Source organism: Chrysemys picta, chromosome 1 (genome assembly GCF_011386835.1).
Source record: "Chrysemys picta bellii isolate R12L10 chromosome 1, ASM1138683v2, whole genome shotgun sequence".
Lineage (NCBI taxonomy): Eukaryota > Metazoa > Chordata > Testudines > Emydidae > Chrysemys > Chrysemys picta.
Window position 1 is genome coordinate 119,805,722 of NC_088791.1, and position 23,505 is coordinate 119,829,226.

The 23,505-nt window shown below is 39.6% G+C and overlaps 1 protein-coding gene across 34 annotated transcripts in view; it reads left to right on the forward strand.

Moving 5' to 3' along the window:
- Positions 1-23,505, forward strand: part of SOX5 (SRY-box transcription factor 5) — an 807,001-nt gene that overhangs the window by 444,475 nt on the left and 339,021 nt on the right. For 5 of the 34 annotated variants that reach the window (XM_008165605.4, XM_065568257.1, XM_065568335.1 and 2 more), the window contains exon 1: positions 21,912-22,104. The exons of 12 other annotated variants lie outside the window; for them this stretch is intronic. In XM_008165605.4, the coding sequence (XP_008163827.2) occupies positions 22,067-22,104 (38 nt within the window). In that variant the 5' untranslated portion in view covers positions 21,912-22,066. Of the gene's footprint in view, positions 1-20,687; positions 21,335-21,911; positions 22,105-23,505 lie in introns of those variants that run through there. 17 more of the 34 variants (XM_008165598.4, XM_065568265.1, XM_042848837.2 and 14 more) reach the window with 10 other exon arrangements.

Here is a 23,505-nt window from a genome sequence, read left to right on the forward strand (position 1 = left end):
AAAGCAAAAGTCCAATTTCAAGGGACGTTTCTAAATATCAGGTAACTTGGATTTCAGATAATCAGGGTTCAGATAATTGAGTTTACCTGTATTTCTAATTCATCTTCAGCCTCGTGAATATTTTTACTCCCAACTGCAAAATTTTCAATTTAGTAGGAATATCTCATTTTCTTTAATTAGAACAGTAATTGGGTCATTATTGCCATCTGAAGAATTTTCAAAACACACAGCACTAAATTCCATATGCTGGACTTTATTTAATGTAGCTGCAATTTATTTATTTAATTTTGTAAGACTGTGATCAAATTCGGCTATTTATACATGAGACATGCACACTCAAGTTCTATAAACTATATTCTTATCCTTCAGTGTTGGAAGACAGAGTAGTGAACGAAAATTAACTATAATTTTTAATGCTTAAGACATATGGTTTTAAAAAAGAGACTACCTCAAGCAGGGTCCAATCCAACAGGTTCTTACTGCTGGGTGTCATGTTAGCCATGCGTTCTCTTACTGAGGACAGTGTAACCGATGCAAATGGTAATCTACCATTGTCCCATTGAAAACAGTTGCATATGCCTGGTTATAAGCACTACATCTGGTATTAAGTTATAACAGGATCAGGCCCACGATTAGATTTTGCTATAGTAATATTGCAATCATGTTTTCTGTTATCAATCTGCTTTTATTTCTGTAAAGCTAATCAATAGGTTCCTAGTTTACTAGAGTTGGATTCTCTTGAGTGGTACAAGGCGGACTAAAACTATCCAGAAATGGCCAATGTAGAATTCCCTGCATGTAAGGAAGCTTAGGCAGATAGCTGGCAGAGGTGGCTCCTGCATTAGCCACCCTCCCCCACCACCAGCATAAGGTAGCATGTTTGGGAAGTGGGATGGGGAAAGGAGGGACATGTCAGAATTGAGTTCCACTGTGCCCAATCCTCCAATGGTGTAAGGTCACTGAAGTGCCTCATGCCAGTGATGTAATTTAGAGCTGCTCCATCCATACAAAAACAGTGAATATCTTCCTGCATTACGTTTTCTGAATACACCTCTACCCGGATATAACACTGTCCTCGGGAGCCAAAAAATCTTACCGCGTTCTAGGTGAAACTGCGTTATATCCAACTTGCTTTGATCCACCGGAGCACGCAGCCCCCTTCTGCCCCCCCGGAGCGCTGCTTTACTGCGTTATATCCGAATTTGTGTTATATTGGGTCGCGTTGTATCGGGGTAGAGGTGTAGTCAAAAAATAGTTTTTGCATCATTATTATGATTAATTATCTTTATTTACTTTGGTTATTGCAAACAATAGACTCAGCACTATAGGATCCACAAAAATAAATAATCCTCGCCCTGAAGCGCATAATAATAAAAAGAATTAGTATTTGCACCCAAATACATACTGTTGGTGCAAAGTGGAAGTTTTGCTCTAGCCTTTCAGTTGATTTTTGCTAGTATAAAAATGGGTGAGATCCTGGCACTGCTTTTGCTCTGTGGTGTAAAGCCAACTGGAGCTGCATGGTCCAGCCATGCTCCCCAGTCAGTTTTGTATTCTGAATGGGAACTCCTGCTTGGGAGTGGTAGCTCCTTTTGTTGTTCCTCATATGGCAGTGTAGTTGGAAGACTGGGGCAAATTCCTTTCAGCTAAGTGACAGCCACAGAGAAATGAATGTGCTGCCCATAGCCAGGAAGCCAAGATAAGTTCACTGGGGCAAAGATTCTACCCAGCCCTGCCCTCATGGCAGTTAGGGAGAGGGGCAGTCAAACAAGTTATATCCCTTTAAAAATAACCAGATATTTTTAAAAAAAACACGCTAGGGATCTTGGAATGACCTTCCTTGCCTCAGACAGACAAGGTGGGTAAGGAAATATCTTTTTTTTGGACCAACTTCTGTTGGTGAGAGAGGAAAATTTTCGAGCCACAGAGAGCTCTTCCTCAGCTCTGTGTGGCTCAAAAGTTTGTCTCTCTCACCAACAGAAGTTGGTCCAATAAAAGATATTGCCTTACCCACCTTGCTCTCCAGTATCCTGGGACTGACATTGCTACAACTACACCGCATACCTCCTTTCCTCGTGCAGATGAAATGTATGGAGGGAGAGGGGACTGGGGTCTGTAGAGGTCCCTTCTCCTATCCTCAAGGCTAGTTTCTGGAAAAGGAACAATAGCTCTTTTATTCTGCTCCCAGCTTTTCCCACTTGCACACCAAGGTCCTGATTTTCCTGCCACAGGATGCAAGTAACTCCCCCTGATTTCCGTTGCAGGCTCCCTGGTCTGATCAGATTGATTAGCCAGTGCAGAGTTTAGTTCTGCAACCCCATGAGCCATGTGGATCTTTCCCACTTTGCATATTGCTTCTGTTCTCTATACTGATCTTTTTCCAGTAACCTGGTTCCAACTTGTGTGATTTCGCTTGTATTGCATCTGTTTAATCACCAGTATTTTGCATGTAACATCTCTCTATGCCTAATTCATTGTTATGGACCCACCTAGTGACGGCTTTATAGATTCTTTTCTTTATACTTCACACTTATCTCCTCATGATTTCTGATTCTTCTTTATTTTTGGTATTTGAAATGGATCACAGTAGTCAAATCTGAATTCCTCTTATGAATAATATGGTTTTTAAAATTTATGTAATTAAGCCCAGAGAACAAAATGAATCTTAAACCATTACACATGAGCAAAAGGGTAAGTATGTAGAGTACAGCCACATTGTAGAGAAATGCATCCTTTTATAAGTTATGTACAGAGAAATCTAAAGTGATGAGCAAAAAGTAACAAAAAACAAAAAGAAAACAGAATGTAATTCTCTTTGAAGATGTCCTATTTTTTACCTATATTGTGTATCGTACAGTATACACATACGTTCTAAACCACCTGAAAAGATTGGCTGCATGTTAAATACAAACAAGTTATGATTAGCTGATATGATCAGTGTATTAGAGCAGTATTTGCTTCCCATTCAGACTGTGGTAATCAAGATCTTTATTTAAACTATTCTTACTATTTATGGATCTTCTTTTGTATCAGGATTTACATGGTAAATACACTTGAAAGCTTTTCCTGTCTATTAAATTTCATATTTTTGGATTACACCTGAATTCTGAAGTCTAATGGTTTAGAATTATATGCTCATTGTAACACTTAGCTAGGGTGACCAGATGTCCCGATTTGATAGGGACAGTCCCAATATTTGGGGCTTTCTCTTATACAGGCACCCATTACCCCTACCCTCATCCCTATTTTCACACTTGCTATCTGGTCACTCTACCCTTAGCTTATCTGCCTGAACTTTTTTGAATTAGTAACTAAAATGTTCAAATCTGAATCCCTATTATTGTGCACATGTTTGGTGCATTACTATACTATAGCCATTAAAAATACAGTACTCTAAGCTTTGTGATAGATGTCCTATGTATAGGTGAGCTAGTTTGGATTGATAACCAGTCCAGTTTTTCACCTAAGATTCAAACTGAACCAGATATTTTTTTAAGGCTTAAAAAAGTTTGGGTAACTTTTTAAAAAGAAAAAAGCCCTACAGCACTTTCTGGTTCTGGTTTGAATTGGATGTGAAAGTGCCAGATTCCAGCAGCAAAGGTTACTTGTGTGCATTTTTCCCCCTTATAAAAATAGTGCAGCATTTTCAGTAATCACCAAAAATCTGCAGTATCACTCGTGTTAACTGTAGTGATTTGGACCAATGAATAATATTTGTTTGGTTCCTTTAACAAGCTAGCCCAACCAACAGCACAGACTATCAAAACTCTTGCAAAACTGCTTAATCACATAAGATCTTTATCCCAAGTGTCTGATACTGACACAGTTTCCTTGTGGACAGCTGGATGAAAATGGCAGTGGTCAAAAAAACACAATGTTGGGATGCGTAAAGAATGGGATAGAAAATAATACTGAAAATATTACACTACCATTACATAAATCAATGTAAGCCTTCCTGGAATACTAAGTTCTGTACTGGTCATCCTATCTCAGAATATATAGCAGAAATAGAAGGGGCTTTTAAAGACAGGCAATGAAAATGATCAGAGGCATAGAGATACTTCCATATGAGCAGAGAGCAAACTAACTGAGACTGTTTTGTTTAGAGAGATGACGAATAATAGACGATAGAGGTATACAAAGTAATGTATAGTATAGAAATGGTAAAAAGGAATCCCTGATTTACGTTTTCTCATAGTACAAGATCAAAAGATCATTCAATGAATTTGAAAGGCAACAAACTTTAAACAGAAAAAAGTAAATACTCAATCATGAGTTGCATAAAAAACTTGTAGAGCTGATTGTCACAAGATGCCACTGAAGCTCAGATCTTAGGATTCAAAAAGGGACTACACATTTATACATACGAGAACAAACCATAGTTACATTAAAAGAGATATTTATATTATTAAGGAATATAAGCCATTTTGCTTCAGAACATAAGCCAATTACTTAACTGACAAGGGTTAGGAAGACCATGGACTGTTCACTGAAAAATTTTGTGTTATGGGGTCCTGCACCTTCTTCTGAATCTTCCACTACTGGTACTGTCAGAGACAGGGTACTGGATTAGGTGAATCACTGGTCTGCCAGTTCCTATGTTCCTAGATCAAATAATAATGAGTACATTGATTCAAGATGCACAGTTTATCACCATCAATCATTAGCCCCAAATAACCCCAGAAGATTATGCCACTCTTATGGAACACTGTGGATTTTAGAAGGGATTAAACCTATAGAAATTACTCTAAAATCCTATAGAATGTAATAGTAAATGACCTACCATATAAAGGTATTTTGAAGCATGCTGTAGTTTCTATAGCTGGGGTATAAGTCTCTATTAAATTCTATGTTTTTTTTGTACAATCCAATATAATTTTTTTTTTTCATTATAAGTCTTTTTTGTATGGGCAAACACAAATCCATAGAAATGTTATGGTCATTTTTTTTGCCTTGCCTAATATACCAGACCCCAAGAGACACCCCTCTATTGAGGTCATACCTGCTTAACAGTTTTGAAGCCACAGTGCTCTTCCTTGTAGATGCTGTGATCCTAAAGTATGTTAAACAGTCTGCACCTGGTCAACGTTGACTGGATGATGTTACCATATTGAGACTCCGTCAAGAAGTGTGGGGTCGGGGATACAAAAGGCCAGCTCAACTTTATCCCCTTTTAATGAATTACTGACTACCTCGGAATTGATTGGATAAGTTTCCTCTGTGACATTCTCACATGTGAAATCCCTGCCTGGACTTTGAGCCACATTATTCTCAGGAAAGGGCGGTAGCTATGTGCAAACACATGGGAGATGGACTGGCCAAACAGGACCAGATGCTCAAATGCACTTAAGACTTTGCTTGTATTCCTTGAACAGGTGTGAAAGGAACAGCTTTGATATGTGCTTCCCCCTCTCCCTTGGCCCGTACATGCTCCTATATACTGCCTGTAACGGTTAACATGCTCTTCTTTTCTTTCATCTCAGAGCATCTTTACAGATACTGGGAGCAGTGCAGCATTATCATTCATTCATTGCCTGCCCCTGGCTTGTTCCTCCATTTAGCCCAGTCTGCTCAGGTCCCTGCATGTCCCTAGTCCGTGGTTGGCCTCTAGATAGGTTTGACCTTGGTTGTGTTTGCATTGTTAACCTGCATAGGACATATGATGCCCTTTGTTTTTATTTATTAGAGTAATTAAAATGCTCTTAGTAAATTATGGACTGTATTTTCAGCGAATCAAAATCCTCAGGTTGCTAATGAGGATTCAGCCATTGGCACCATGTCACTAATTACTTTTACATTCCCCTGAAATAACAACACAAGGAAAACACATCAACAAAGAGAGACAAATCAAACTATTGTTTTAAACATCAGAAACAGAAAGTGCTGCTTCTTAAGAGAAGTGGGTGACAAAGTTTGCAAGAAGTACCGACCTATATGAGAATATACAAAAGAATAGTCCCATTGCTTTGTCTGGGGTCCAGTCAGAGGTAAGCAAATGGAGGAGGTAATTGCTCTTTGACAGGCCTTTCTTTAGAAATTAGGGTGTGCTTTGATCTCAGTGGGCTGTGAGTGTACTTCTCAATCCAGGCAATGATTTTTGTCAGCCAGGCTTTGATACATCCTTTTTGATTCGCCTATATTTTTACTTGCTTGAAGCCCACCCTTAAAGCTTTACAGTGGGACCATGATCCTTTTAAAATAATAGGTGACAGGATTAAACTGTCACTGGAGGTAGTTAGCCCTGCTTCTGCATTGGCCAGAGGAGATGCTGCAGAGTAGCCCCAGGTATCCTAAGTCTCTATTTCCCTGCACCTTACATAGAATGGTAGCATTTTACATCCACTTTGCACAAGGTATAGTGCTACTCCCTCGGGGGCCCTCAGCACACTACCTCAGCAATGTTCCCAACCTCTAGCTGTCCCCTGAAATGAGAGGCTAGGATCAAGCGATGAACTTGCACGGAACAAGCAATAAACACAAGCGACCAGTCCTGCATTTATTCTAGATGCTGAATTTTCTGGTTTGGGTCTGTAAAAAGAATAGCTAAAGGTCCCTCTTCAAAACAAGCCTTAGATTTCCAACAAATGTATCCCTTCTTCCCTCCCATATTTGGCCATGGCTGAAACCACACAGTACCAAATCTCAATCCCATCATTACCAATGGAAGCATTGTTGCGCTTCACTTCAACAGAACCAGGATCTGGCCCCTAATGGCTTTACACACTCCAGTAAAGTTATCTACAGGACTCCACCAGAGCACCATCAAAAATTATTTCTTTACCAATAGGACCATGCTTTTGTAACTGAAACATTATTTTACCTACCCACTGATGGCTGTTTTTACTGCAGCAAGGTATAAAATAGCAAACTGTTTAGTGACCCTGCTTAATATGTCCTTAATTGACTTTAGAATTATTGCTTAATTGACATTTTGTTCTTCCCAGTGAACTATATAACAAAATGTCTACACAGTGCTTTTATGAAGAACACAAAGCAGTGGATGTAGTTCAGTGGACATTTAATTGTTTGTGGTGTGCGTGTATGGGGGGGGGGGAAATACATTCACTAAATAGTTTGTTCCTTTACACATGTCTATATTACTAAGGGTACCAATAGATGAACTAGGATGCTAATCTATACAAATTACAGAAGCATAATCTTCAAAATCTTTATTTTGTTGAAACAATAATTTATTCAGTAACTGGCAAGTTAGTAAGTTCTTATATTTATACACAGTAGATAGGATGAAAACCAGTGGATCATTTTTACAAAATATAACACACAGGAAAGATGATCTTGCAGTGAAGGCACTGCACTTGGGAGTTCTGCTTTCAATTCCCACCTCTGCCACAGACTTTCTGTATGACTTGGGCAAGTCACTTGATTGCTCTGTGTCTTAGTTTCCAAGTGTAAATAGGGATAATAATACTGACTTTATTTTCCTCTTTGTCAGTCTTGTCCATCTAGATTATACACTCTTCTGGGCCTAAGCAATCTTTTACTACTTAAGGTGCAATTCTTCATTGCCCTGAACCTTTTGTAGTTATATACACCAGTGCAAAGTGAGAGTAAATGCTACTATTCTGATTTGGAAGTGTTTTGCATCCTCTTTTTACTGATTTTTCAGTAATGTAAATGACTATACAAGGTGCAGGGCAATAAGGTTTGTTGCCTGACACAATAGGACTCCAGTTGTGGTTAGTTGCAGAGGTCTCTGGCACTACTGTAATACAATAATAAATAAACAGTCACATCAGCACTTAAATGCAATCACTACTTGGGAAATTGTGCAGCTGTCCAATTGCCCGTCATGGGGATTGGGAATTTGATCAAAGACACAAGAATGAACTTTGCCATTATGAATCTTCAATAGCCGCACAAAGCAGACAGAATTTAGGCTTTATGGTCTTGTCCAAAACACACCTGCACTGTAAATAATATGGACCTCAATCTACCTCAGAGGGTCAACAGATTGAGTTAACCCTGATGGCTTCTTAGCCTGTGATCCTTGGGGGCTTGTTGCAGGGGGTTAGTAATAGGAAAATATAGTGGAAAAGACAATCAGATTGGAAATGTAAATGTCAGAACATGGTGGGATTTACCACTTGGCACTGCCAACCCCCCCTGCTTAGCTAATAGCTGCAGTAGGACATAGTGAAGTTAACAGAGAAGTGACCAAGAATGCGGTGGTGAAGCCTAGAAGGCTAATGAGAAATGTTTATAAAAGACCTGATGCAAAGCCTGTTGATGGCAGTGGAAAGACTCCTGTTAATCTGGAGGGGCTTTGGATCAGGCCCTAAAACTATTTTTTACTTTTATAAGATATATGAAACTTACATTGTTGGAGACTGCATGGGTTTGGTGACTGGATACAAAGCCTCTCTCCAATCACCAATCGATAATACAGCCCAGACCCAAGATGAATCAAAAGTTATTTTCTTCAGATGGGAGTTCAGTTGCCTATATGAAATGAGTTAATGGCCATTGTCAAGTACATTAAGGATAGGTGCTTATATCACATAACAGTGATCAGAATTGGCACTTATTAGCACCCCTGTTGGCATTCTCATCCAAGAGGCCAAGTATTGAATGGGATGGTGGCTAAATAACTTTGTCCCTCAAGAAGCAATCATTTCACATCAAGATTGAGACTCTTTGGAATAGTTTAGGAAGCTTGGATAAGTTTAACCTTTAGATAAAGATAAGTTTAACCCTTAAATCTGTGGATAAGTGTAACCTTCTAGATAAATGTATAATAAACCTTTTAGTCTTCTGCAATATGGTACCTCTCACAAGAACAAACTTCACTCAGAAAAGAAGAAAACAAACACAAAATGTTGAAATCCAACTGGTTTTTCACTTCAGCTTGAAATTTAGTCAGTTTTTAAGTAGTTTCAGATACTACACGTATCCAGGAGTTCACCTGCTCATTTTTTGTTGGTTTTAGAATAACTTCCTTATTTTTTAAATGTTTTTCTCTCAAACTTTTTCTGTCTGAAAAACTAACACAGACAACCCCACTAACTGACTATATAGAGGAACCACTGAAACAAATTGTACACAGTGATCTCGTTATACGAGGTAAAGAAACTAAAATATCCCCTTCCCACTTTCCATCACTTACAATATATGGGGTTACTTTTAACAGTAGTTAATTTAGAAAAACAAATGCAGGAAGAAGTGTAATTTCCAAGGTGATTAGATTCCTGTAAGGAGCTGGTGGCTGAGGTATGCTGTATATTTTCAAATGGCTTTGGCAAGATTAATTTATGCTAGTTACTTTTAAGGGGCAAATTACTCAGGCAGATGGAATTGCTGGAGAAACTCACTTGTTTGGACCGAGGTCCTTGTATTTTTCTCCACCCTCTCTACCCTCTTTTTCTGTTTTATTTGCTTTTACCCCCCCCCCCTTTTTCTGGGGCACCACTGGGATCATTTATTCTCATGTCTGTATGTCCTCTAGAGGAGAAAACCTGGATCATTCATAGCTAAGCAAAAAAGATGATGTATGAAAGTATCCCACATTATATATATATGAAACGCTCCCTTGCGTGCTTTTACAACGAGGGCAGAATGGACTAGTGATGGACGAACCACAAAAGGATCTGAGGTTTGGTTTGGATAAGTATTGAAAAGTTTAGATTGGCTGGAGGTTTCTTGAGAGCAGGTTCTGTCATGAAAAACCAAGTAAAAAACAAGGGTCATGTCATGATAGGGGTCTACTGCAGACCACCTAACCAGGAAGAAGAGGTGGATGAGGCTTTTTTTAAACAACTAACAAAATCATCCAAAGCACGGGGACTTGGTGGCGATGCGGGACTTCAAGTAACCAGACATCTGTGGGAAATAACACAGCAGGGTGCAGATTATCCAACAAGTTCTTGGAATGTATTGGAGACAATTTTCTTTATTTCAGAAGGTGGAGAAGGCTACTAGGGAAGAGGCTGTTCTATAAGGAAGAACTGGTTGAGAATTTGGAAGTGGAAGGCAGCTTGGATTAAAGTGATCATGAAATGATAGATTTTAAGGAATCATAGGAGAGAAAACAGCACTATAAAGACAATGGATTTCAAGAAAGCAGACTGTAGCAAACTCAAGGAGATGGGAGGTAAGATCCCCTGGGAAGCAAGTCTAAGGGGAAAAACAGTTCAAGAAAGTTGGCAATTTTTCAAGGAAACATTATTAAGGGCACAAGAACAAACTATTCCACTGCGCAGGAAAGATAGGAAGTGTGGCAAGAGATCACCCGGGCTTAACCAGGAGATCTTCAACGATCTCAAACTCAAAAAAAAAAAAAAAAAAGTCCTACAAAAAGTAAATGAGGTCAAATTGCAAAATATGAATATAAACAAATGACACAAGCATGTAGGGATAAAATTAGAAAGGTCAAGGCACAAAATGAGATTAAACTAGCCAGAAGGGTAACAAGAAAACATTCTACAAATATATTAGAAGCAAAAGGAAGACCAAGGTCAGGGTAGACGCATTACTCAATGAGGGGGAAAAGCAATAACAGAAAATGTGGAAATGACAGAAGTGCTAAATAACATTTTTGTCTCAATTTTCACCAAAAAGTTTAGTAACAATTGGATGTCTAACATAGTGAATGCCAGTGAAAATGAGGTTGGATCTGAAGCCAAAACAGGGAAAGAACAAGTTAAAAATTATTTAGACAAGTTAGATGTCTTCAAGTTGCCAGTGCCTGATGAAATACATCATAGAATACTCAAGAAGCTGACTCAAGAAATATCTGAGCCATTAGCAATTATCTTTGAAAAGTCATGGAAGACAGAAGAGTTTCCAAAGGACTGGAAAAGGGGCAAATATACTGCCCATCTATAAAAATATAGTGCCCATGAATAAGAACAACGTGGGGAATTATAGACCGGTCAGCTAAATTTCAGTACCCAGTAAGGTAACAGAGCAAATAATTAAGCAATCAATTTGCAAACACGTAGAAAATGATAAGGTGATAAGTAACAGCATGGATTTGTTAAGAACAAATCATATCAAACCAACCTAATAGCTCTCTTTGACAGGGTAACAAGCCTTGTGGATGTAGGGAAGTGGTAGATGTGGTATATCTTGATTTTGATAAGGCTTTTGATACTGTCTTGCATGACCTTCTCATAAACAAACTATGGAAATACAACCTACGTGGAGCTACTGTAAGGTGGGCACATAACTGGCTGGAAAACCATTCACTGCTAATGTCTCTCTGGAGTTCTCAGTCAAGCTGGAAGGGCATACCAAGTGGGGTCCCACAGGGATCAGTACTGGGTCAAGTTCTATTCAATATCTTCATCATAATGGTATTGAGAGTACACTTATACAGTTTGTGGACGATACCAAGCTGGGAGGGGTTGCAAGTGCTTTGAAGGATAGGATTAAAATTCAAAATGATCTGCACAAACTGGAGAAATGGTCTGAAGTAAATAAGATGGAATTCAATAAGGACAAATGTAAAGTACTCCACTTAGAAAGGAACAATCAATTGCACTCATACAAAATGGGAAATGACTGCCTAGGAAGGAGTACTGCAAAAAGGGATCTGGGAGTCATAGTGGATCACAAGCTAAATATGAGTCAACAGTGTAATACTGTTACAAAAAAACCAAACATAATTCTGGAATGTATTAGCGGGAGTGTTGTAAGCAAGACACGAGAAGTAATTCTTCCGCTCTACTCCACGCTGATTAGACCTCAACTGGAGTATTGTGTTCAGTTCTGGGCACCACATTTCAGGAAAAAATGTGAACAAATTGGAGAAAGTCCAAAGAAGAGCAACAAAAATAATTAAAGGTCTAGAAAACATGACCTATGAGGGAAGATTAAAAAAATTGGGTTTGTTTAGTCTGGCGAAGAAAAGACAGAGGCGGGACATGATAACAGTTTACAAGTACATAAACTGTTGTTGTTACAGGGAGGAGGGAGAAAAATTGTTCTCATTAACCTCTGAGGATAGGACAAGAAGCAATGGGCTTAAATTGCAGCAAGGTTGGTTTAGGTTGGACATTAGGAAAAACTTCCTGTCAGGGTAGTTAAGCATTGGAATAAATTGCCTAGGGAGGTTGTGGAATCTCTGTTATGGGAGGTTTTTAAGAACAGGTTAGACAAACACCTGTCAGAGATGGTATAGATAATACTTAGTCCTGCTTTGAGTGCAGGGGACTGGACTAGATGACCCATCGAGGTCCCTTCCAGTCCTACGATTCTATGAAATTTCCACTATTTCATGGTTCCAGTTGAGCTAGACACTTTCTAATTGATGTTTTCCCTCTGAGCCTGGACAGAAATTGGGTGTGCAGAGCTGGGCAAAAATGAAAAATAATGACTAGAAAGTTCAACAAAATGTTTTGAGACCCTCAATAAAGTTTACATTTCAGTTTTGGATGAAGAGTCAGATTTAATGAAAACTCAACAGTTTCTACTGTTTCTACTGCAGTTTCTCCATAAGTGTAGTACCCCTTCTTTCTTGTACAGTTTTTCATGGGTGATAGACGACCCTGCTGAAATGCTGGGTAAATGACTCACAAATGATGGCTTCATTTGTTACCAATTGCAACTGAGATGGTTTTCTTTTTCTTAATGAAATTACATTAAATTTGAAAAACTGTAAACATGAAAATAATTTCAATACTCCTCCCACCTATTCACATGTTTTGCTGTATTCCATTCAGCACTTGGTTTCTCCAACACTACACAAGCCTGATTCAGCATTTATGTATTTTCAAACAGAGTAAATCCATTATATTACTAAGATTAACTTCCACCCTTACATAGATACTTAATTCCCATTCATGGAAATGGCAGTTAGGCATGCACTTTGGAGGGAAAAATCTATTCCTAAGTATATGATCCAATCTATATTGTAGCTAAATATTCCCATCCTACAAATTAAGCATTCACTGGTTGCAAAATATTCTGAGTAGAAAAATGTGTCAATCTCACCCCATTCTCATCCCACCCTCCCCCCCGCAAAAAAAAAATCTGGATAGAAACGTGAAAGGTCCAGATTTAAAACTGTAGCTCTGTAGGGTTTAAGCCTAGCAAAGAAAACCTGTTTATAATTTTTAGGGTTTCTTATATTTGCTTTGAGAATTTTCCAGTAGATCATTCTATGGAACATCTTACATTTCCTTGGACTTTGTAGATTTCTATTACAACTTTCAGTGGAAAAAAACAAAAACTGAAAAGCTCACTTTTTTCCAGCACTTTGCTTCACTTACTGCATGGTAGTATCTGCCAAAGACACAGATCTGAAGTGTTATCATTTGACAATTTTAGGAACATTTTTGTTCAATTCAAGGATTTCCTTTCCTTCCTGTGCTTGTGTACAAATATATGGAACACACACAGCTCACATTCCCCCAGTTTACAAGTGTTGTGGTATTTATAACCTGTTTAATACATGATTTTCTTATATGGATATTTATATTTTATATATCTTCCTTTTTTCCTCAATCATTTATCCATATTATCTCCTATTACTCTCCAATTTCCCTTATGTGTTTGTGTGTGTGGGATAGTGAATGAGGCAACAGCCCCTGGAAGAGGAAGGATAACTTTGTGGTTAAGGCATTGGTTTGGGTCTTGGATGATCTCCTGTGTGATTTTTTTGGAAAGTCACTTAGGGTCAGATTCTCAGTTTTTGTAAACTGGTGAAGCTCTCTTGACAATAGCTATGCCAGTTTACAGCAGCTTAGGATCTGACCCTTAATCACTCTGTACTATAGTTCCCCATCTGTAAGATGGTTATAAATTACATTTTTCTGCCTCTCAGGGATGTGTTGAGGATAATTTCATTAGTTTATAAGGTGACCATGTCCTGTGGTGATGTGGGCCATATAAGTACCTAAGAGTTTCAAATGTGGTTGGCTTAACTTTGCTCCCATTGATATCAACAGAAACATTGCAATTGACTTCAATGAAAGCAGAGTTAGGCCACTGTTGCTTGCTTTTGAAAATCCTGCTCTTGTTGCAGTTCTACTTGTGAATTACTTCCTAATGAACATCGCATTATTTTTCAGTTCTATGTCATTGTTTTATATATTTTGTCCTTGAAATCTTCCAGAATTATCCATATTTTAGTCTTTCTGTCTAAATCTGTGTTGTCCATTCATCCTTCCAATATGTCTGGTGATATCCTAGTGATAAATTTCAGAACCATACAAATTTAAATTTATCATTCACCTTTGAGTGCCTCTATTACATTCTCCCTATAGATCCATTTTTGGTGAGACTACTTATTACATTTCAAACCTCTGGGTACCTTCCAATAGCCACCCAGTTTAAAAACCCAAAAACTAAGAAACAAACAAAGCAGTTGGCCCACAAATGTTTGTTTCTTTCCTCCATAAATATGCTGGTCAGAGATATTAGATGGGCAATGTTCAGGTCTGCACCAGTTGACAGATGTAAGGTCCAATATAATGTGAAACAGCATAGCTAGGAATGAGAATGTTCTGTTGTTGGAGAAGAGCAGGGAATTCCCCAGCTCCTCTGGTTTCCGATGGGATATACAACACTTGTTACGTGTTGTGGCAGCTACTGAGATATGAGGTCTTAAAACTGTGACAGTATGATTTGTGGAAAAGAGTATTCAGTTAATTTTTCAGAGGTTTCTTAAATTAATTATTCAGAATTTTTTCTTTCCTCCTTTTGATTGCAGTTGGGCACATTATTAAGACAAACCTAGCTTGACAGGTGGAGGGACATAAGGATAGCAATGGTAACATTTCTGCTCCTTTCTGGACCCTGCTTCTCTTCCTCTCAGTGAACCAGGAGAGGGAACTCAGTGGATCTGGAGAAACTGAAGAGGCAGGAATCAAGATCTCAATGAGGCTAGGAAGAGAGATTGCACTTATCAGGGAAATTTACTGTAACTGGGAATAAAAGGGAGCTAGGTAATAGGGAGTGAGGACCTGGTAAGGCAGAGGCATTCAAGTAAATGGTCTCCAGCTCTATTTTCTCCCTACTTCCCAGTCTCTGCCCTGGTCAGTTGTCTCTCAGGCTTTCCCAAGGAGCAGCTTCCTGCTGCCTACCTCTTCTTCTGGCTCTTTCGCTTTTCCTGGTCTGTCCAAGGTCCTGCTCCATGCTCAGTTAGAAGGAAGGAGCAGAGCAGCATTGAGAAATGGGAGAACAGAGCTCAGGAAGCAGCAAAGTGTGGCCAAGGACCATGAAAAGGACCAATTAAAAAGGAGCCATCCAAATTTGACAAGTACCTGTAGGGGCTGTCAAGCTGTCTAGAGTGGCTCACGACTGTGAGTGTCAGCCTCAGGACAGAGTGTTAAGAAGCGGGGCACAAACTCCAAACTGGTTGTGTGTTCTATACTGTACCTAGATTTCACTAACCCAGTTCAAGTGTGAACTCCTCAAGCACTCAACAGTCTTAACATGGAGTCACAGACAGTCCTCTGGGGTATTCTGGTCTATCTTGCCACCTAGACAAGCTTGCCTTTGTGATAGATGGTCTCTTATACCAAAATTCACAGCATTATTCAGGTTATTCCCAGTCCCAAAGGGCCAGTCACTTACCCAGGTCAATTTTACCATAAATCTCTCACCAAAGACAACGCTTGTAGCCGAACCTATAATTAACTAAAGATTTACTAACTAAGGACAAGAAATGAGAATTATTTACAAAATTAAAGCAGGTAAACATACAGACATGAATGAGTTAGTCTTAGATTTCAAAAGACAATAAAAGCTGCTACGATATGCAAGCTTTCTGTGTCCTTTAAGGCTAACCTAAGCTAAGCAGCTTGGGGATCCCTTGCTTATGCTTAGAAATATTGCCCTCTCCAAATTCCAAGCAGCACGGTGCTACAGTTCCTTCTGGTCAGCCATTTTATTCCCTTCCGCTAGAGTTCAAATTGATGGAACAAGTGTTGGTGCCTGTCTTCTCTTCATGTGTGTGTGGCAGGGGGCAATCAATAAGGTCTTTATCCTTTGATGGTTCATTTGGTTTCAGTGTGCCTTCTTGTGTGCAGGACCAGCACTTTATGCTAATTAATGCTTCTTTCCTGTTTGGTGAGTTTTACAATTAGAGGTTTACAGTGCAAACACTCAGTATGATTTCATACCTTGGACGACAGATGTTATATGTGAGATCAATACATGCAGCCTCCTAGGAGTATTTCATCAAGTCTAAACACTAAACACATTCTTATCAATTTAACATCTATTTTAACAATGCTAACACACAGGTGAGTCGGACTGGTTTCCAGCTGTGCATTTGTCAGTGTTCAGTGAGGTCTAGGGGCCTTGCCATGAGCTGGCACCTGCTCTGCCAGCATCACAGGGGGTAAACTATCTTTTAACTATTTTAACAAAGCAGTTAACTCTAGTGCCATTGTAGGTGAAACACTATTGAAATTTGCAGATGTGCAAGATGGGAAACATGAATTTCTAAAGCAACACAGTTGGTATGAAGCTGTTTCCCCATCAACTGAGGCACTATTATTGCTTGATTAAAGCAGGGGACTGGGAGTCAGGATCCTGAGTTCTCATCCTAATGCAGCCACTGACTAGTTGTGTGAGCTTGGCCTAGTTACTTAACCTCTCTGTATTTCTGTTTCCTCATTTAAAGCCAAATTCTCATCCCTATATTCATACTGAGTAGCACCTTACTCCACACAGAGCCCTGCTGATTTTGGTGGGTCTCCCTGTGGAGTATGATTCATAGATTCTAGGACTGGAAGGGACCTCGAGAGGTCATCGAGTCCAGTCCCCTGCCCACATGGCAGGACCAAATACTGTCTAGACCATCCCTGATAGACATTTATCTAACCTACTCTTAAATATCTCCAGAGATGGAGATTCCACAACCTCCCTAGGCAATTTATTCCAGTGTTTAACCACCCTGACTATTAGGAACTTTTTCCTAATGTCCAACCTAGACCTCCCTTGCTGTAGTTTAAGCCCATTGCTTCTTGTTCTATCCTTAGAGGCTAAGGTGAACAAGTTTTCTGCCTCCTCCTTATGACACCCTTTTAGATACCTGAAAACTGCTATCATGTCCCCTCTTAGTCTTCTCTTTTCCAAACTAAACAAACCCAATTCTTTCAGCCTTCCTTCATAGGTCATGTTCTCAAGATCTTTAATCATTCTTGTTGCTCTTCTCTGGACCCTCTCCAATTTCTCCACATCTTTCTTGAAATGCGGTGCCCAGAACTGGACACAATACTCCAGCTGAGGCCTAACCAGCGCAGAGTAGAGCGGAAGAATGACTTCTCGTGTCTTGCTCACAACACACCTGTTAATACATCCCAGAATCATGTTTGCTTTTTTTGCAACAGCATCACACTGTTGACTGATATTTAACTTGTGGTCCACTATAACCCCTAGATCCCTTTCTGCCGTACTCCTTCCTAGACAGTATCTTCCCATTCTGTATGTATGAAACTGATTTTTCCTTCCTAAGTGGAGCACTTTGCATTTGTCTTTATTAAACTTCATCCTGTTTACCTCAGACCATTTCTCTAATTTGTCCAGATCATTTTGAATTATGACCCTGTCCTCCAAAGCAGTTGCAATCCCTCCCAGTTTGGTATCATCCGCAAACTTAATAAGCGTACTTTCTATGCCAATTTCTAAGTTGTTAATGAAGATACTGAACAGAGCCGGTCCCAAAACAGACCCCTGCGGAACCCCACTCGTTATGCCTTTCCAGCAGGATTGGGAACCATTAATAACAACTCTCTGAGTATGGTTATCCAGCCAGTTATGCACCCACCTTATAGTAGCCCCATCTAAATTGTATTTGCCTAGTTTATCGATAAGAATATCATGAGAGACCGTATCAAATGCCTTACTAAAGTCTAGGTATACCACATCCACAGCTTCTCCCCTATCCACAAGACTCGTTATCCTATCAAAGAAAGCTATCAGATTGGTTTGACATGATTTGTTCTTTACAAATCCATGCTGGCTGTTCCCTATCACCTTACCACCTTCCAAATGTTTGCAGATGATTTCCTTAATTACTTGCTCCTTTATCTTCCCTGGCACAGAAGTTAAACTAACTGGTCTGTAGTTTCCTAGGTTGTTTTTATTTCTCTTTTTATAGATGGTCACTATATTTGCCCTTTTCCAGTCTTCTGGAATCTCTCCCGTCTCCCATGATTTTCCAAAGATAATAGCTAGAGGCTCAGATACCTCCTCTATTAGCTCCTTGAGTAGTCTAGGATGCATTTAATCAGGCCCTGGTGACTTGCAGGCATATAACTTTTTTAAGTGATTTTTTAACTTGTTCTTATTTTATTTTATCTGCTAAACCTACCCCCTTCCCATTAGCATTCACTAGGTTAGGCATTCCTTCAGATTTCTCGGTGAAGACCGAAACAAAGAAGTCATTAAGCATCTCTGCCATTTCCAAGTTTCCTGTTACTGTTTCTCCCTCTTCACTGAGCAGTGGGCCTACCCTGTCTTTGGTCTTCCTCTTGCTTCTAATGTATTGATAAAAAGTCTTCTTGTTTCCCTTTATTTCTGTAGCTAGTTTGAGCTCATTTTGTGCCTTTGCCTTTCTAATCTTGCCCCTGCATTCCTGTGTTGTTTGCCTATATTCATCCTTTGTAATCTGTCCTAGTTTCCATTTTTTATATGACTCCTTTTTATTTTTTAGATCATGCAAGATCTCGTGGTTAAGCCAAGGTGGTCTTTTGCCACATTTTCTATCTTTCCTAACCAGCGGAATAGCTTGCTTTTGGGCCCTTAATAGTGTCCCTTTGAAAAACTGCCAACTCTCCTCAGTTGTTTTTCCCCTCAGTCTTGATTCCCATGGGATCTTACCTATCAGCTCTCTGAGCTTACCAAAATCCGCCTTCCTGAAATCCATTGTCTCTATTTTACTGTTCTCCCTTCTACCCTTCCTTAGAATTACAAACGCTATGATTTCATGATCACTTTCACCCAAGCTGCCTTCTACTTTCAAATTCTCAATGAGTTCCTCCCTGTTTGTTAAAATCAAGTCTAGAACAGCTTCCCCCCAGTAGCTTTTTCAATCTTCTGAAATAAAAAGTTGTCTGCAATGCAGTCCAAGAATTTGTTGGATAGTTTGGGCCCCGCTGTGTTATTTTCCCAACATATATTTGGATAGTTGAAGTCCCCCATCACCACCAAATCTTGGGCTTTGGATGATTTTGTTAGTTGTTTAAAAAAAGCCTCATCCACCTCTTCCACCTGGTTAGGTGGCCTGTAGTAGACTCCTAGCATGACATCACCCTTGTTTTTTACCCCTTTTAGCCTAACCCAGAGACTCTCAACACTTCCGTCTCCTATGTCCATCTCCACCTCAGTCCAAGTGTGTACATTTTTAATCTATAAGGCAACACCTCCTCCCTTTTCCCCCTGTCTATCCTTCCTGAGCAAGCTGTATGATACTGTTCAACACAACTAAGGGTATCAGAACGAGGCATAATTATATTTATTTACTACAAAGGAGTAATGTGAGACTTAATTAAAATGGCTTGAGATCCTCAGATGAAATGCAAAGTGTGTGGGGTTATTTTTCCCCATCTGCTGCTGCCCCTCTATTAAAGTCTGTTTCATAGCTATCCTAGAAGGGTTAGCTACTAAAAAACAAACAAAAAATCTTGAACATATTAACTAGATTTGTCAGTTTATTGTGAATGAACCTCTGTGGAAAATATTATCTGCCAGGGGCTACTCAAGGAAACCAGTTTACTCCGCCCCATAGTGAGGAGCCATTAGATCTACCTCATGCCAGGAGTTGACAAATTCTATGTGACTGCTCTGAATGCTGCAGTACATATGACGCAGATTTGAGACAGTCTTGGTTGAAACTCTTTTCTGTACTACACTGAAGGTGCCTTTGCAAATTTAGCTCCAGTGTTTTGCTCCCACAAGTGACATAATGCTCATTTGGGAAGATATGCGTAACTCACAAGTGTTTGTTACTACTTGTGACTAAAGCCGCATCCCAGACTCATGCTGATAAAGCCTTGATACTACACCATAGTGTATACCCTCTGTATGTGTGCACGTGTGTACAGTTTTACAATATACACAAAATTTAAAAGACCGCCTTATTTTAAAAGGACATATTGCTGAATTTTAATTGATATGTTTTTTTTTTTACTTTTTTAAAATCAACATGGAAAAGGTTGAACATTTTATAGCATCCCCTGTGAGTGTGTGTTTCTACACTTGTGTATATCTAAAAAAGTAAACTTACTGTCTGCCTGTTGTGGGGGATGGGGGGAAGTGAGGAAGGGAATGGACCTAATCAAACTGCTGTGGGGTTAAAACCTTGTGGTTTTTAAAGGCCCTTAATGTTGGCCAGCTGCAAAATTTAAAAAAACAACAACAACCAAAAAACCCCAACCAACCCTAACTGGGAGGGGAAGCTGGAAAGAAAGGAATAGAGGTTTAAGTGTGACCATGCTGTGTGTGTAAAAGAACAGAGACTCTGGCTTTTTTATTTATTTATTTTTAAAGTGAGTTCAGTGCCAGCCTGGACATTGGCCGTACAGACTGTTGAGCCATTGTCTGCTCCATTTCCAGAATAGCCCCCAGTTAATCACTTCGGCTTTGAAGGGAATTTCCTCGTGGAATTCTCCACAGAAAATCTAATCAACTGACCTGCCCTCTCGACAATAGAAGGCTTCCCCCATCCTCCCCCCCTTCCTTATTGGGGCGGGCTCTGTAATGTAGCCTTTTGTGCAGAATGAACCCTCCCAGTAGGAGTGGATAGCTGGTCTCTCTCTTTCTCTCCCTCTCCCTCTCTCTGTCTCTGTGTGTGTATGATGTGGAGCATTCACACTGTCTTCTATGTGTGTGAATGTGTGCGTGTGCATTACTATTTGACCAGATGCTGCAGTGCACTGGCCAGTCACTGCCTCTGCATGTGTGTATGTGTAAGTGTGTGTGCGCGCGCGCCTCTGTCATTTCATGTCAAAGGTCCATTACCTGATTACCTTCCTCGTCTGCCAGATTTTTATCTAGATAATTGGAACTGCTATGAAGGCTGTGCTCTGCCAGCCAGCTTAGATTCTCTAAAACCATAGTTTGTCCACCTTGTTATCTGTGGCTGTCTGGGCAGAGGAAATTAAAGAGATCCGCAGCTAAGGGATTCCTTTGACTTGCTCAGAGAGAAGGGTTTAAAAAAAAAAAAAACCCCAGAGGACAGACTGAAAGTTTATTGTTGTTTTTGTGCTCTGTGTGTGTGTGTTGTTTTGGCATGTGGATACCTTTCCCCCTTCACACACCAGGGCTGTTTGATGGAGTTTGGAGCTGAGGAAACTTTGGTTTTGTTGCCAGGACGGTTCGCAGCACTTTGTGGCAAGCAAGAGCTAACAGTGAGACCGACAGAGTGAGTGACAAGTTGTTTACAGGTTTCCTTGAAGGGGCCTCTGCTATATTTCAATCTGTCAAAGTTGCTTTTCTTCCCTCAGAACAATGCCTGATTGTTTTTTGTTGTTTTTTTCCCCCCAAAGAGGGAGAGGGAGAGAGATTTAAAAAAAAAAAAAAAGGGGGGGGGGAGAGGAATGGAAATTCTTTGAGTACAAATGCCTTTGGTTACATTTTTGTGTGTCTAATCTTTTCTTCCCTATTTCAACTCCGAGGGAGTTGATAACAGCTTCAGTTTAATCAGGCTGCTCTTGTTTTATCATCTTTCTCCACTGATCTGCCTCAGCACAGGGGTTCACTCCTGGTTTACAGGTTTTGGGTTTTCTTCTTTTCTTTTTATGGACGTTAAATGAGTTGACTTCTCCCATTTTGTGGTGACTGGAGGACAGAATTAAAAGGAAAGGACAGGCACCCTGAGGTTGTCTAGTGCTTTGCAGCCGCAGCATGCTGCTCCGCTGTGGGGGGAGTTTTATAAACAGTGTCTACTGCTAAGTGTGCTACCCCTTTAAGAGACTGGTCAAGGAGTCCTAGCTCAGAGAGGGGGGTGGGGGAGAGAGAGAGAGAGAGAGAGAGCGAGCCAGACAGAGAAAAAGAGAAAATCAATCGGTTTAGAAGGTTTGGACTCACTTGACAGGTTCAGTTGGAGGCGATCATAGGTGGCTGCTGTGACAAAGGGAAATTGTGCTTTTCCAGCATGCTAACTGACCCTGATTTACCTCAGGAGTTTGAAAGGTGAGTGGGGTGTGGGTGTGTGTGTGTAAGTATAACTCTCCCTTTTTGCAGCAGTCTCTGTGTCAGTGGTGAGATGCTCCCCAAAAGAATGCTCGGTGGAGAAGCTTTACCTTTGCAATTCAGAGTACATGTCAGTTTGCTGATCATTTGGTGGTGGTGGTGGTTTTTGTTGCTGTTGCCTGAACCAGATTGAAGGGATCTGCAAAGTCCTTTAAAACTGCTTCACCAGTGATGCTTTTCTGGTGGTGTTTAGATTCCTAATGGGGATCTTAATGAACTTTATCATGATCTCTCTCTCTTTCTCTCTCTCTTGCTCTCTTCCACACTCCTTCTCTGAGCCACTCTACTAAAATATAGGAGGCAATATTTGATGCATAATGCCCTAATTTTTAGCATCTCTGTCTCTCTTCAAGAAGTGATTTCTGGGGTGATAGAGAAGGTGTCTGGTTATGGGTGAAACCATGGATTTAACTTCCAATTTGATCCTTCCCTAAAACTTTGGAAGGCGCTCTGTAAAGCACATGACCTTTTGTTGATCTAACAGAAGTTATTATTTTTAGTCAAGTTAACATCACAACATTCTGTCAATAGATCAGCTTTTAAGTATCTTAAAAAAAAAGGAAACTTGAATCTAAGTTTTAGCCAGCACCTCTTTCACTGAGTGTTAAAAGCAGAATTTTGATTTATGACCTATTTCCCTCCCCCCTCTTGCTAAAGTAGGAGCCTTGTATATTTGGAATTAAGTTTTTTGCTATCCCTGGCAGTGGTTTGTAATCTCCAGAGCTTAATACTTATTTCACTTAAAACTGCATCTTCTAAACTGTGTTTTGAAGCCTCCTCTCATACATTTGTACACACTTCCATTGAAGATCCAATATCCTTCCCCTCCAGCTTAATTTTTAAATATTATAAATAGGCCTTTGTTTTCCTTTAACAAAGAATTCAAACTTTTCATTTAGTAAACAAAAGAACGCCAGGATGCATTTTACTTAGGCTTTTTTTTTTTTTTTTCCCCCATGAAAGCTACCTTCTGTATAAACATTTGGTTGTATCTGACTATGCAATGCAGGCTAGGTGCTAGACCAGCTGGTTAAAAATATGCTAAGTCAAGCTGTTCATCGCTCAAACTACTGAATATGATAGTAAAAGGCACAGAAAAGAAAGGAAGATGAAAACATTTTAAGTAGGCAGAAAAATATGCATGCAGTGAAAGGACAGGAAAGAATGGATTAAAATAAAGAAGAAAAATAAAAATAGAAGAATATGTAATTAAGTAGGAAATTCAAAAAAGTAAGAACTATTTTAACACTTTCTGTCTCTTTTTGTGACTAAAACACTTCCTTACAGAAAACGGCACTAGAATTGTTGAACTACTTAAAAGATTTTATTTAATACAATTCA